Below are 16,573 nucleotides of genomic sequence, written 5' to 3' on the forward strand. Positions count from 1 at the left end.
AAAAAAAGCTCATCTGTCAGCTGTCATGATTTCAGAGCAATGGACCCAAGTGCAGGAAGTGCTGGCCGACAGAAGGCACAGGAGACAAGATTCAATTACAAAGATTTAATCAATGAATAAACAATAAGTAGACAGACAAATAACGATAACTAAAGGCGACGGAACCAAAACGCGGACTGGGAAAAACACGCAGGGACTGGGGAAGAATCTGAAAACAAAGGAGAGGCGAATTAGAATTCAAAGCCAAAAACTGGGAGAACACAAAACACACTCAGAGTTAAGGTCACGAGGGAGCAATTATTATAAACTATGTCGGAGATATAAATGAAAAGTGAGACTGTAAAACAGCTCACGCATGGACTGAATGGCGTAAAGGAGAAACGAAAGCGGAGCAAGGAAGAACTCCAGAGGAACACAGGATACGGCTGAATAGGAATTCAAGCGCACAGGAACAATTTCGAAAAGGTCAAGGAGGAAAACGAGAGCATAGAAGTCTTGTAAGAGTTTACCGTAACAGAATGAGAAGCAACCATCAGGCAACTCGAGCTGGCGTTGATGGGTAGATATCAATGGAAGGATTGATGAGGAGATGAACGCCAGCTGAGTTACTTTTCAAACTGTTTCACAGAGAGTGTAGCTGTCTACTCTCTTGGTTGAGCAAGTCCAAACATTGTTCACTGCTCTCCCTGTAAAGAACCTTGTAAACAGCGATATGAAAAGTGCTATACCTGTATAAATTAAGCTTTATTATTGTTATTTATTCTTGTCTTACAGATGGGATTTTTTTTGTCAAATCCTTGAGAAAAAAAACGTTTTGAAATAATGCAAAGCCAGCATTAGTAACAGCACTTAGAATGATGCATCCAAATGTGTCTGCATGTGGAATGTATTGTGGAATATGAATTCATACCCCACAGTTGCGATCTCTTCTTTTAAACTTCTCAATGAGCTAGTGAAACCTCAACTGAAGGATATGATGGGATTTCTTAACTACATGTCAACAAGACGACATTTGTCAAGCAGGTCTGTTACACTTCCTGGTCTGACCATGAACACATCAGTTTAGACTATTAAGTACTTCAGAAAATACATGTATTCATTCTAAAATGTGTGTCATGAGATTTTCACCCTTATGGAATCTGTCTAGGCTACTTGCTGTTCGAGCAACATATGGGGCATAATTGTGCATTAAGAAGTTGATCCTTGTTTCTGTGGAATGCAAATAAAATTAAGAGACTGTACGTGTGAGACAATCATGATGCATTTCTCTTCTCACCAGGAAGTAGAAAACATCTGCTTGCCACACCTTCTTGACACACGCTGTCTTTTGTAAAAATGCTATCAAATCCTTCATTGGCTATTTCCTTTGCTTGTGAAATAGTTTTGGTTTTTTTTGTCTGGTTTCAGGATGCAACATCATCAATCAAGTGGACACATTTGGCGCCTACACCAGTTCAGTCATTTGAGGAAGCACTGAATGCTCAAGACAGTTAGTTTGTCAACCATGAAAGAAAGGCATGTTCAGAGGTGAGAATGATGGTGGAGTAGGTGGTACTCAAAGGAGACTTGTCACTCTAAGTGACAGATGCTGAGCACTTTCAGGACTCCACAAGGGTCCATGCAATATTAAGGCCATCTTAGTAAGCAACATAAAAAATACAGCTGTAGCCAGGTCCAACAGGCATACGGGTCTCATAAGGAGGTCAGTGCAGGGAGAGACGACGACTTCTGGCAGAGAGTGCAATGTCGGCATTAATGGATTTCCATTATTATTTTATATAAGTAGACTTTTTTTTCCATAAGCCTGACTATTGAGCTGAGATTGAGGTAAATTTAATCAATAATTGTGATGAATCAGAACTTGGAAATTGGGATGAATTAATTCAAGCAAATTCCAGCTGTGTCTGCTGAACAAAGCACAATCCTACAATGATGACAAACAAAACATGACAATGTCTGTCCCATTCATCGATTCTCCTCTTTAAATATATGAGTGACATTGTACACAACATCGAGGTTCACAACAGAAATATCTAGTAAGCTACGTTCAGTGATCTATGACGTTTCAATATGAAATTGATCATCATCGTAAAGATGGAAAACTATTTTTTCCCGTCAAAATGTTATCTTTAATATCTGGGGACTCACGCAAAATAAGTACATAGTGCAAGTGGACTTTTGCATCCAAGAGTGATGCCAAATGCTGCCTTCAGCGTTCCATTTTGACACGATGAGGCTTTCCACCCGGTACAGTATATAAGTGACATTGTGGGCAGAAAGACCATGGTTGGGGTTTGGGCTACATCATGAACCGGCCTTCTACACTTCAAGGTAATTGATGACCATGACCATACACTTTAGTTGCGGTACCAGTCAGCAATCTATACCAGGTAGTGCTGTCACAATATCAGATTTTCTCTAAACATTTATCAGTTATTATTATTAAATAATAATAGTGCAATCATTCAAATGAATCTTGAGCTTCATTTATTTTGTGCATGTTCTCTCAGGTCCTTATTAGTGCCTGTGTGTGTTTATTTATACACGGTCTAGTTCTGGGGTTCTTAACCTTTTTGATCTCGGCGCCCCCTTTTCCTAGAACAAATGGGACCGGGACCATTTCAAGTAATCAAACTGATTCATTACTCTTAATTTAATTTGTGATCAATAACCATTTATTTAATCTACTTACACGTAAGCAAATGAAATGACATGAAACCATGTGATCATTGCAAATATATTTGTCATAGAAAACTCCAACACGGCAGCAGGACCAGGTGCAAGTAAAAAAAAATAAAAAAAAGAAAAATACTCTTGATGCAAACTGTTGAGAAAATTGGAAAAACTGAATAAAATTCTGAATCAAATAAATATAATAAAACCATGACCAAATGAAAGTAACATCATAAAATGTTCTAATTCATTTTGAAAACTGCTTCAACAGGTGCTTACATGACCAGTTTTCACTGTTGCGGGGGTGGCATCACTTTTTTTTAGGAACTTCTCCATTGTTAACAATCACAGATTTGAGGCTGTCAAGTCAATTCAGTGAAGCACTGCAACCATACATGGCTAATGTATTAAAACTGAGCACCTTGCGGTGTAAAACAAACAGGTGTAAAACAAAAATACTTTTAGCGGCCCTCTAGGAGGCACTCGCAGCTCAACCATGGGCCTCAGCCCTATGGTTAAGAATCACTGGTCTAGTTGAAGCACCTTTCTGTAACTGATGCAAACTTTGTGTGGTCTTTGTAGTTCAAGAGGAAGCTTCTCAGAGTTCCTAAGAGAAAAAACATGCAAGGGCCAGACAGTGGTGAGGTATGCAGCAGGAGTGCAGCAGAGGGAAGGTTTCAAGATGACACCGGGAATTATGTGGTGAGAGGAGAAGTTGTGGAAGTACGAGCTGGAAAGGAGAGGAATGAAGCTCCGTAGATGCAGAACAATAAATGTGTGTACATACCATACCATACCATACTAATTTTACATGAGAGAGAGAGAGGCAGGAGGACTGGTGAAGGTGAGGGAGTAGAAGAAGTGAAACATTAAGGTTTTAGAGACCAGTCATAGAGATTGATGGACATATTCAAAGAGGTAAAAAGGAAAGTACAGGCAGGTTGGACCAGGTGATCTGTGATTAAGAGTACTTTTTAGATATTCATTTGCAGCAGTTGGACAGAATCAGAATCAAATTTATTGCCATAGTCAGTGGGGATCCCACCAACTAGGAATGTGTTTTGGAATAAAATAAAATAAAATAAAATAAAATAAAATAAACAACAAAGGCTGTTCACGAATTCAACAGTCTGACAGTCGAGGAGAAGAGATCTGCTGTTTGTCATCCCAGAGTGTAAATCAGGGATTTTCTTATCTGGTCTTTTGAGATAAAATCATGAATTAGAAAATTCAGGAAAAGTCTTATTGAGGGGCAGGAATGATGAGAACTGTTCTTCTCCCTGCTCCTTTTCCATTTCTGAGAAACGTAAGTTTGAAGAAACACTGGCTGAATTGTAAGCAATGTAACGAGAATGAAGCCATGTTATGTAATGGCCTTACAAATTGTCCTGTCAGGCATTTACAATGTGTTGGAGGAGATTGAGATGAACATTCACTCCTTTGAGATTAAATTTCATGAAAACAGACCAAGTTGTTCATTACTAGTTATTACCGCACATCTTTCAGTTTTGTACATCAATAGTGTGCTCATGTATTTTTGTTTCACTCCTCTCGACCGTGTCTTGAATCTGTCTCCCGTCAATCATGTTTCTATGGTTCCACCGTGTTTCGTTCGTGAACCATCTATCCCTATTCCCCCACAGTATACCGGCCAAGTAGGACAATGTTCTCGGTTTCTACTCCAGTGTAATCTTGTGTTTGGCCTACAGCCGCTCTCTTTTTTTCTGGCGGTGTCAAAGTAGCATTGTTATTAACCTCCATTGGGGGAAGGCTAGTGACTGGGCTACCTCGCTTTGGAAGTCGGACTCTTTTAAGACCTTTTCTGACGAGAGGACTCTAGTTTTTGACATGCCATTCCTGGACACTGCCTCTGCCTCGTCCAGTCTGTTGATCCTTTGCCAGGGTGAGCTCTTGGTTTCCCAATTTAGTATTCGTTTTCGGATACTCAGAGTCGCGTTGGAATGAGGCTGCTCTGAGAGCTAGCTCTCCACACAAACCAGAGAACTTGGAAGAGCGAATCAAACTCGCTTTTGAATTGACAACAGGTTTCGTGAACGTCAATGCGAGTCCCAGTTTGGAAGAGGTTTTACCACTAAGAGACTGCTCCACCTCTCTGACCCCGACCCTGACCCAGTTATTCTTAAAGAGCCGGAGGAATAGGTGGGAAGAACATGCCTCTCACGTCTCATGGGTTATGTTTATATTGTAGTGTAGCTGGTCACTTTCTTAGAACCTGGCCTGTACGTTCCAAGAACCCTTGTGACTCGTACCTAGGTTGGATTTACTTCACTCTCTCTGTGCGGTAGACTGTAGTGCATTTCCTCAGGTCACTCACCACACTGCACCGCTCAGACTACAGACATAGTACGATGCTCATTTCAGGTTTGTTTTATATTTACAGCAGGGATTGATAAAGTCCGAGGATGTTACCCACACAGTTATGCTTCTCAATTGTATATAGTCTTATTAGACTGTCTTCACGTCTGAGGAGCTGTTTGTGTACTTCCACTGTGTAGCTGAAGCTCGTGCTGCTGCACATCACGCAGTCTGATCATACTCGAGCTACTCGGCTACATGCCAGCTAAGTTGCGGTTTAGTAAGTCTCTGATGTGCACATGCCAGGATAGCTGATGGACTGATGGACACTTGTGGAAACTGAACATCTGCTTAGACGTATTTCTAAGGCATAGTGCGTTCCCCATTCATTTCACACTTGATACATATGAACTTTGGCATGAAAAATTCTGTACGCCACATCTCTGTGAGTACACTCTTGATTCATGAGGCCCATTGTGTCACGGAAATAAATGGGATGAGTTTGCAGCATAGCTTTAATTTCCTTCTACACTGTGATCGCAGTGAATATTAACAGCAGAGCAGAAAGGTGCGAACATCTATGTTTTGTTTTTCTTTTGAATTCAATTTTTTAAAAACCTTGAATTGATTATATTGGGTTTTCAGTTTGTGGAAAAGCAAATAATCCAGATGGACCCCACAAAAAAAACAGAAAACCAAAAAAGTAAACTGCCAAAATCTTCAATCCAATCCAAAGATTTGTCTAACCATTGATTTGAAAGATGAAACTGTGCGTTTGGCTGTGAGGAAGAAGGACACCTAAGGATCTTTGTCTTTCAAGATGCTGACGACAGCACTATGCAGTTGCGTTTACTGAGTTGACCAGTTTCATTTTCACAGACAAGGCCTTTATTGCAAGTTTTGCAGAAAACCACTCAATGAAGGAGTTTTTTCAAAGACTCTTTCCTGATCCAAACCCTTATGTCCCGTCAGAATCTGTGACCTTTCGCTCAATTGGGAGCTGGTGGTGAAGTGAAGCGAAGACAATGTTTTTGCCACAGACTGACACACACATACACAACTGTATGTAACAAATTAAACTGTGAACTATATGTATATGAACTATATGTTCACAGCAAGATTGAGAACATGGTGTGGAACTATGGAAGGGAGAGTTACAGTGCTTTCAAATCAGTGCCATTTCACGTGGTTTTGTTGCAATAATACTGATATGCAGCAACTAGTGAATGCAAATAAAAAGAGTCACGGGCACGACACATTTATTTTTGTAGTGCCTGTCACTCTTCCAATGAAAAACTGTGTTTTGAAAACTACTGTTTCCAGCAAGGAACCATTTGTGAACTTTGATTAGACATTTTGCAAATCCAATCATTTTAAATTATGTCTTGATTCAAAGCTACTATATCAGTATGAGGGATTGGATTCATGACGCAAAAATTGAAAAAACAGAAGAAAACAGAGAAGATAAAAATGGAGGCAAAAAAATATAGAAAATGTGAAAAAATGTGTGATTTTTTCCTGCTCTCTTATTATGTCAGCCTATTTATTGACAGAATAAATAAATTAAATAAATAAAAAGTACAGGAAACAATGCGGAAGCAGGAGGACTCTGCATCTGCATCCACCTTGTAGATAAAGGTAAGAGGCAGTGACAGGCACGATAACTCTCATAACTTTGATCATGCATTATGAATTCTGGATGTTTTATTCATACGTGCAGAGAAGCACGGCTTGGGGATAAGGCCTTTTTTCATCTCACCTGACTGCTCATTCATGTATTCTTGAGAAGGAAACAGAACCGTCATCTCGATGATGAACCTGCAGCTCCTTGTCTCTGTTTCACCCAACGTAAAGAACTGATGCTGTCTGACGCCATCTCTGTTCAGAGGCTGCGACTCATCACAACCATCTCAACATATCTTGCTTTCTGAGTCAAGAACACACTGTCTAGAGATACCACATTTGATTGGTCTAGACCAAAGGAAAACATTAAATATCTCAACAAATTAGATAATTCTTTAACATTTCCACTGTAGATTAATAGGAACCCCAAACACAACACTCAATCTATGCAAAAGTCCACTCGAGTTCTTGGTGGCAGGAATGAAGGCGTCCTGAAGTCACTCAGCAGGGACCAGATAGAGATGACATCACTGTGAAGGTGCTGGCCTCCTGGCCTGCAAGTTGTCTGGTGCTTACGGGGAGTGATTGTTTTGGCGCAACCGACCCAAGCCAGCCACTGACTCGCTGTGTTGCACAGACTGCACAGGCCCACCTATTCCATCGCATTGCATTTTCTTATTGACGTACAGGGTGTTGAAAGCATGTCATCAGCACTCACATGTTCATATTCCACACAATAACTAGGCCAACAGGACAAAGTTGTGAGTAGCTTTTATTTTCTTTAAACTTAATCATCTACCTCACATTATGAAGTGTGCGCACGGATTTCACAATTAGTGGTGTTGTTTATTTTTTTAATTTTATTTATTTTAATACATATATTGCAATTTAATAACCATTTAAACACAATTGCTTGTCACACAGGTCAAACGTTCTATCATAGTTCGGGCTTGTCCAAATCCAAATCTATAGTGATAGAATAGTTTTGTAATTCAATCTGCGCCATAGAGGTGGAAGTGCACCATGCTCTCTTGGGATTAAAAGTGTGTGTATGCTTGCATGTCCAGCCTGTTGAAATGCCCCACCTGCCTCTTAACACACACTCAATGGTGCAGTTTGGCTTAATTAAAAACAGTTACAAAATGCATTTAATCTTGTACAAAACAAGTTTTTCATAGAAATTGCATTTTCAGAAGGAAATGTGAAGGCTTGCAGTCAAAGAACGAAGCACAGTGAAGTACAAAATCGAACTAGATACGAAGCCTTAAGGAAAAAGAACGTTACAAGTGCACCCAGAGTAGAGTGGGGTGTGGTACTGTGGAAAAACTGTCTGTTGAAATATAAATAAGGAGCCTTATAAATAAAACAATAAATACTTTGAATAAATAGATGATGCATTTGGAGTGATTGGTGTGAATCAGGATAGAGCTTATAACCTCACTTAGCTGTGTAAAAATTTTGTCTGGGGGCGGCTCTGGTCATCAACAGCCCTCCATCCCCAAACCCTGCATTTGTCCTCTTCCACCTCCCCCACCGTTTCCCTCTAGATAAAACGAAATGGAAAAAAATAAATAAGTGTTAGTACTCTACAACACAAATAAATGGTTTTTACTTATTGCCTGATGGATGGTATACAGTATATTCATTATTTATGGTGTTCTTCATAATACGTGATGAAGCAAAACTTCTTGCTGTACAATGAGAGATCAGGTGTGCTCACTGCCGTCTTTGGAGGGGCATTCTATATGAGTCCCAAGTCATTCACAGCTTCTGTGAAGCAAAGACCAGTGAAAGAAAGGTTTCCTTCTGCTTAGCATCTTTTTGGATCTGATGTTGTCTGTGCTCCTCTGAGAGTGCCAATACAGCAACATTTACTAAGTCCAATACTGTATTTCCAAGAGCTTTGTCTCTCAGTCTTGCTGAGGTGGTCAGAGTAATGAGGTAACTTGCTGAAATTTCATCCAAGCTATTTCCACAGGAAATATTGTTGATTTTTTTTTTTATCTCAAGTTCATAGTAAAGAAGTGAGAACAGCATCTGCCACAATGCACATCATCTTTGCCTCAAAACCCAATTTCCACTCCACTTTATTACCATCTACCCCCATCCTGACCATCCTTGTTGTCCCTGCAGGAGCATGGCAGAGAGAGCAACTCCCCTTTCATGCCATGGTCTCTTTTCCAGGCAGTCTTCGGTCGTTGAACGTGTGCATGTTGATAACCTCCTCCGTCTTCACCATGACAGGTGGCTGAGGCTTGTGATTGAGCCGGCGTTGGCACTTGAGTGATACCCTCAGCTCGCCCACCATGGCACTGCAGAAGGACCTCTGCAGACATAGAAGGAGGAAAAGGGTTGTGTGTCAGATCGCCTGCACTGTCGAAAAGCTATGAGTCTATTCCAATTCACCACATATTATCTTCAATACCCACAACATCAGATATCCTCACCAACTTGAAGAGTAGAGTATTCATGCATGTGAGAAGCAAGGGATGGTAATGTTGGTTGGGAAAATGAATGGGAAGGGTGAAGGCTCAGTGAAACATGATCACCAGTGAAAAAAGATAAACCCCTGAACACTAATCCTCATTCAGAATGTAATGGTTAGCTGGCCGAAAGTTTTTTTTTTTTTTTTTTAGGTTACGCAAAAGGACATCCAAACTATAGCCATTATGGTGAAACAATATGAAATGTTATGGCACTAACTCAAAACTTTCAATGACTGGTTTTACCATGACTCAGTTGCAAAGATTCAGTGGTCGACATTTCTGAACCAGCCCGGAGATAATGAACTTTAGCTTAGATCAAAGCCTACAACTACTGGGCAAACTTTGCCAAAGTCTGTTTCCCAAGTCTTGCAAAATGCTTTTCCAAATATTATTCCTTTTAAGAGATATGTGTTGTCGTTTGCCTGACTTTGAAAGACTGGTCCATCTCAAAGGCCATGGAGGCTTCACCCTGGGTTTGGTCAATTCTATTTCCATGACCAAGTTAAATGGTTCATGTATTTCGCCAGCGCATCGTCCTCTTTGACTTCTGGTGCCACAGGAGTTCTGGAGATTCATACATGCCTTGGGTAACAATTTTAAGTTTAGTTCTGACTGTTTCAGTTTGACTTTTAAAGCAGAGTAAGCCTAGAATCTTTTAGAAGCCTTTAAAACCAGGTCTAGTCGGAAATCAACCAGTAAATACTGAATTGACAAAGCCACTTGAACATTGAAAGGTCCTCAAATATACTTGATAGGCTGGTATTCAAAGTAGGATTATGCAAGTGCAATGAGGGGAAAAAGCGCAAATGCAAAAAAACGAATAAAAAACACAAGCACGATTCACAAAAAGTAGATTTATGTGAAAATATTACATTTCCTCGCAGAACTTATTTGTTTCTTTGTTTGTTTTTCTGCTAAACTTACTTGTAACCCTTTTTAATCCATTAAATGAAGTAAAATGAATGTTCTGAATGGGCCTAAAACATTTTAAATGGCACGGTCCAGACTACATTGTGAATATTAAGATGCTGGAACGTCAAGTAATTTGAGATAAGGGAATCGGAGCATTTCACCATGCTCTACTTTAATACTAGCAGTAGGACTTTCAATCCCCTCACTATTCTAACATCTTGCCAGTGCCATCTGGTCAATAGAGGGTGCTGGGTTTCCATTTACGATACGCAAAGTACAAGGTTAAGCTTTTCCCTCATAACTGAAGTATGTTTTTCACCAAGAGCACTATCAAACATGAAAGAGAAGCAGCAGAAAAATGGAAATCCTCCGTCTCAAACGTATTTAAGACTTGTTTCATTAAAGCGCTACCATTTGATAAGTAAGGGCATAGAAAGTAGTAGCTCACCCAATCCCTAACAATGGGCGGTCGCACTGGTACAGAGTACCAAACGATTAACATGTGGAAATCTAGTGTCTAAGGAGCGGTGCTTTGTAGCACCCCTGGTTGGGTTGTCTGTAGATGGGCGCAATATGTCAAACACGACAGGCAGATAGTGGATAAAGAGTATCAGCCCTTCAAAGAGTCAGTAAAACTATTCATCAACATTCATTTGCAAAACTTAAATAACTGGAGAAAAAAAAATCCCAGTGATCATTATCATTATCTTTTCAGAACTATTGTTTGTCCAGCATGTTGGTCATGTTTTATGCATACAAATACCTGCGGTATGGAGCTCTACTATCCTGTGATTGAAGTAAATCTTACTGGACACAAACATACAAATCATATCTATATTGTGTGCATATGTAACCTTTTGTGGTGAGTCAACTTTGCTTATTATGCACTGATCCATCCGGAATGTGGTGTGGATTTAATAATTGGCCCTGCCCGACAAAGGCTTTTTTTTAACCAGTGGGTGTAATGGTATTTGCACTGACAGATCAAGTGCATTCTCAGGAGAAGGTAAAACGTATGGCTTGTACTACTTGAAAGCAAGTTGTTTGAAAGCATGTTTTTGTTTTGGTGCTTTGTTTTAGTGTAAAATAATGGCAATCATAATGTTTGTCTGATTGTTTTTTATTCCTCTGGGTGCAGAGTCACTGCGGCAGTGAGAGCATCCTCAAGCATGCATAGTGAGTGCATTTTGTTTGTGCTGGCAGGATGGAATGGGGTCCTCACACACAGCTGGTGGTCCCTGCCCCCAGCAGCCTGGTTTAGTCTGTGGCAGCCTCAGGAGCAGGCAGGTAGAGGGGCAACAGCAGCAGTAGCAGGAGGAGTGGGAAGAGAAGGAGCGGGAAAATGAAGCAGAGAAAAAGCTGAAAAGGGAAAAGGAAAAGTCCAACCAAAAAGGAGGAAGAGTAAAAGGAGGGAAATTGTCGAAATCTTTTAAGGAGATGGCATACAAATGTTTCTCTGAAAGAATGATGCAACATCATTGGCCAAAATGCAATTACTTCAACCAGGAACAATTTTCCTGTGACCTTTTAAAGGAAATTTAAACATTCTGAGAAGAAATGAGAAAAATAAATAAATGAACAAAAGCTGCTTCTCCCTTCAAGGGTCGCCACAACAGATCATCTTCCTCCATCTCACCCTGTCCTCTGCTTCCTGTTCTTTCAAACCTACAAACTTCATGTCCTCCTTCACCACATCCATAAATCTCTCTTTGGCCTTCCTCTCCAGCTTCTGCCTGGCAGTTCCAAACTCAACATCTTCCTACCAATGTACTGGCTATGTCCAAACTATCTCAATCTGGCCTCTCTGACTTTGTGTCCTAAACACCTGACATGTGCCCTCTGATATATTGGTCCGTCCTGGTCACTCCCAGAGAGAATCTCAGCTCTGCTACCTCCAGCTCTGCCTCCTGGCTTTCCCTCAGTGGCACCGACCACCGTTTTGTACACTTTCCCTTTCATCCTTGCCGTCGCCATCCCACACACTGTCCTTCACCCTGGACAGTCGAGCCTAAGTATGTCCCCCACTGTTATTATCTCTGCATCCTGTAACTTCACCTGTCCTCTTGGGTCTCTCTCATTCACACACATGTATTCCGTCTTACTGCGACTTACTTTCATTCCTCTCCTTTCTAAGGCATACCTCCACCTCTCTAGCTTATCTTCCACTAGCTCCCTGCTCTCACCACAGATCACAATGTCACCTGCTAAAATCATTGTCTTCTTGTCTAACCTCATTTGTCAACTTCCTATCACCATCACAAACAAGAAGGGGCTCAAAAGTGAATAATTTCTTCGTTGTTCCATTTTATATATTTCCCAAACATTTCTTCAAAACCATCATAACTTTTAGATCAAATAATATAATATAATATAATATAATATAATATAATATAATATATTGACTTCTGGGACCACTTTTTTATTTGTATTTTTGTTTGTATTTATTTATTTATATTTATATTCCTGATGGAATATAAAACTGAAGCAGTCCATCAATATCCATAAAATTTATGAAATTTCAGACCAAGAACTGACACTGACATGAAAGAGAAGTAGCAGTTGTGTTGAACTTTCTGTTTCTGTTTACCAGGTAGAGGCAGGAGTAAAATGGGGAAACCTCCATCTCTCATACATTTAAGAATTGTTTCACTAAAATAAAAAATAATAAATTAGTAAAATAAAAAAGATAAGTATGGGCATAGAAAATTGGTCGCAAACGCAAGATGCAATTGAGCAAGCAGTATGTTAATCATGTAAGCATGAAATTACTCATGACATTTTTAATAGGTTTCATGAAGCTTATCTTAAGAGGAAGCAGTTGCCCTTATGCATTTGTAGGTAATCATAAAAAAGGCTTCAGCTCGAAGCTGTTATACAGTTAAAGAGTGATAGAGTTGAAATATCAGGCTCATTCCTTTTCAACAACAAAAAGACTTCTCTCAAACAGAACAGACTGCAGTAATTATTTAAAACAAATGATGAAGTGTTTGCAGTCAGGCATATTAAAAACAACAAAGAGATGTTTTGCGCCATATTTTTCAAGAGAGACACAAAATTTAGACTGCATATTTCCTTCGTGATGAGCGAGATGCATTAATTCTGGATGCTACTCTAATACTGGACCACTTTGTGCTATGAATCGTCGCATGTGACTGAGCAGCAGGTCGTAACCTGACGCTATGACAGGACGCTGAGTGAAGGTGAGCAGCAAGGACTTCGTGGAAACACACACACAGTGTGAGGCAGCATTGTTCTTTCCCCAGATACTTGAGCAGGGGAAAGGGATGCTTGGGAAAAGCACACAATATACATTTCTAAGTTTATTATTTAGGGTGAAAACCCTAGTTAGAGTCAGTCATGAGGTTACTGTCACCTTGTCAACATTGTATTTACTTATCTTGCGTTAATTTAAGTAAGATATATTTTGCTTTTGTAAATGGACTGTACTATTGTATTATTGTTGTTTTTGCCTTTCAATCTTTGTTGCAGCATTCACTAGCATTCACTAGCTATATGGCGATTCACCTTCTGCGGCTTCAGCGCATCATAGATTTTTGCAAGGCTGCCAACTTTCACACAAATGAGGCATATCAAAGGCTTTAATGCCACACTTTGCTTTCCTCATGTGATCAATATATACCACATAGTGACAGTCCTCTGCTCAGTTTCTGGTAGAAATTGAAAGCTCCACGTTACTCTGCCTCCACCCCTCCATCTGCTCAGCGTAGAAATCCAGGGTTATGGTAGTGCTATTTCGCGGATTTCAACTGTCATGTGGCAGTCCCGGAATACAACCCCTGTGATAAACAACGGAACACTGTGCATGTGCATTTATGTTTTTTTCAAGAAGGATAGTCACATTTTAAGAGGATGGAAGGGGTACTTTTTGCAGAGAAGTTTCCTGAGGATAAAGCCAGGTGAGGTGTCTTTCAACCAAGTAAAAAAATGTAAGGACTGGATTTAAGGACTAGACAACTAGAAGTTTTTATGTGACAAGTGCTGTTTAGGAGTTTTTTCTACTTTGAATATCTACTACATAAAGACTCTTTTGAAGAATGTTGAGTCATTTGTGTTCAATAATAAACGTGTGTATTATTTTTATGGATTGAAAGTTTAGGTTTGAGTCGTCAATTTGCTCAAGACCTCAATGTGGAGCATGATGTGTGTTTCTCTTTCTAGTGTGGAAAGTAATGTTACAGTTGTCCATGTCTAAGCGGATTGAAATGTTTCATTTCCCCCAATTTGTTTATTCAATATCACATGTTTCTTGCCTTGGTCATCTTAGTTTCCAGGTCTGTGTCATACTATGGAGCTGAATTACAAATGAAGTGCATGTGCTGAACACATGTAAACCAAGCTCACTCTGAAAATGTACAAAGCAATTTATTAAGACTGCAAGCAGTGGTCTTTCCATCTTTCAATGGTCCAACATGGCATATGTACTGCTGTACTGACTTGACTCCCTCGTGTTTTTTTTTTGGTTGTTGTTTTTTCACTTCATTTGCTTTTAGTCCCTCATCATGATGATGCTCCTTTTTGAATTATTGTTTTGTGAGTTGTTTCCCAATCATGATGAAGGAGCGATCACGAGAGTGAAGTCCATTGTAATGTTACTGTTATGTGCCTCCTTTTTTAGACTGTGCCGTGGCAGAGATGTCACTGCTTTACATTTCGTCAGAGATGTTACGCGTGATTCAAGTTATTAGTTCAGCGTTTCACCGCGTTATGATGCAATGTGCATGTGAACAACACACTCGAATTTATAGTTTATGCCAAGGGAGTCCTACATCACTTTGAAAGACACTCAAATCAGTGTAGAAATTAGTTGTGATAAAAAACAAACAAACAAACAGAAAAGTCTTGCAAATATTCCAAAACACATTGGATACTTTCTCATATGTACCATTCACAAGCATGGTATTTTTAATTCTTGAACGAAACCACTCAACATTGTCACCACTAATATTTGCGACTACGATCTTCCCCATGAGCTGCAGGGTGCATTAGCGTCGTTTAAATGACTACTTCATCCAGCTGCTCATTATTACACCACATTCAGTGGGAATTGAGTCGTACATTTAAACAACTTAACAGCACAACAGGGAGCTCTTATTTATCACCACAGGATTTTCGGGCCCAGTTAAAGTACTGTGCCATAAATATTGTAATTGGTCCAGAATGTGTCTCATCCAGAGGAAGAGCTCCCTCAACTCACCGTCCCATGAGATCTTGTTAGCTTTCATCAGAAGGAGCCAGGACAGAGGGCTTTTCTTTGCTACTGACAGATAATTGCTGATTTGGTAAATGACCTAAATATTTTACCCCACAATTCATACTAACAAGGTTGGTCACTTTAAATGTGAGAAAAACTAATCAAAACCATCATAACTAAGTAGGCAGGCGGAGTGGTAAATTGTCATTGAGTCATTGCTGTGACATTCTTTCTTGTATTTACTGTCACAGAATATAAAAAAAAAAAACAGCTGGGGAAAAAAAGTGGTAAAATCCTATAGGATCAACTGAACAAGATTAACATCTACTATTTTTGTGCGATTATGTGAGGCTTTTTATGGTTATAACACAGGTGTGTCATTTATGTTGTAACTTTTTCAAAATGACTTTGTGTTCTGCATGACAGTGAATTTCTGCTGCAACTGATATCAATGAGCCCGCAAGTCACTTTTGTGCTTTCTTCTAGCATATCTATGAATACCAGTCGTCCTTGTATGAATACAAGGTCCTTGACTGATACCTAAATTGAAAAAAGTGATGCACAGAAATGAGTATCAGATGTTTCCAAATTTTAATAATTAATTAACAACCTTTTTCAATCACGATAATTTAATTTAAGACTTGAATGAAGTATTTAGCATATCAAAGAATGATACTTCATGATTTGATAACTGCCATCATGTTACAAGGTACAAGATTGATCAAAACAGCCAGTGTAAGGGACAGGGAACAGTACATCTGCATGTTGGAAATGCAAGTACTGTAAGCTTTACTATTACCGTACTTTCCGGACTATAAGCCGCGACTTTTTTCTCACTCTTTGAGCCCTGCGGCTTATCCGACGATGCGGTTTATGTATAGATTTTTACGGCGTGCTTCATACGTGCGACTATACGTTTTTGCCTGGTCGCAGCGGACCAATGAAATTACCGAACAGATCACAGTGGACCAATCAAACGTATCAAATTGGCGCGCGATAAATTCTTCCGGTCCGTTATTTTGCGCTTCATGCACATACCCTAATCATGGAGAATCAACGCAGACATGCATACGACGCAGTTTTTAAGTTAAAAGCAGCTGTCGGAGAAGGAAATAGAGCTGCTGCACGTAAGCTTGGCATAAACGAATTGATGGTGAGACGTTGGAGGCGACAGCGCAAAGAACTGACTCAATGCAAAAAGACGACAAAAGCTCTCAGAGGTAATAAATGCAAATGGCCCGAACTTGAAAACATTCTTGAAGACTGGGTACTTTTACAGCGAGCAGACGGCCGAGGCGTTTCCACCGTGCAGATCAGAATGAAAGCTAAAACAATCGCCACTGAAAAGAAG

The 16,573-nt window shown here is 39.8% G+C and overlaps 1 protein-coding gene across 4 annotated transcripts in view; it reads right to left on the reverse strand.

The window, feature by feature from the left end:
* Nucleotides 1–7,397: 7,397 nt before the first annotated feature.
* The window catches only part of grik2 (glutamate receptor, ionotropic, kainate 2), a 172,203-nt gene continuing 163,027 nt past the window's right edge, over nt 7,398–16,573 (reverse strand). For 3 of the 4 annotated variants that reach the window (XM_053882152.1, XM_053882153.1, XM_053882151.1), the window contains one exon: nt 7,398–8,938. In XM_053882152.1, the coding sequence (XP_053738127.1) occupies nt 8,703–8,938 (236 nt within the window). In that variant the 3' untranslated portion in view covers nt 7,398–8,702. The remainder of the gene's footprint in view (nt 8,939–16,573) is intronic. The other variant, XM_053882154.1, reaches the window with a different exon arrangement.

Source organism: Synchiropus splendidus, chromosome 12 (genome assembly GCF_027744825.2).
Source record: "Synchiropus splendidus isolate RoL2022-P1 chromosome 12, RoL_Sspl_1.0, whole genome shotgun sequence".
NCBI classification, from domain to species: domain Eukaryota; kingdom Metazoa; phylum Chordata; class Actinopteri; order Syngnathiformes; family Callionymidae; genus Synchiropus; species Synchiropus splendidus.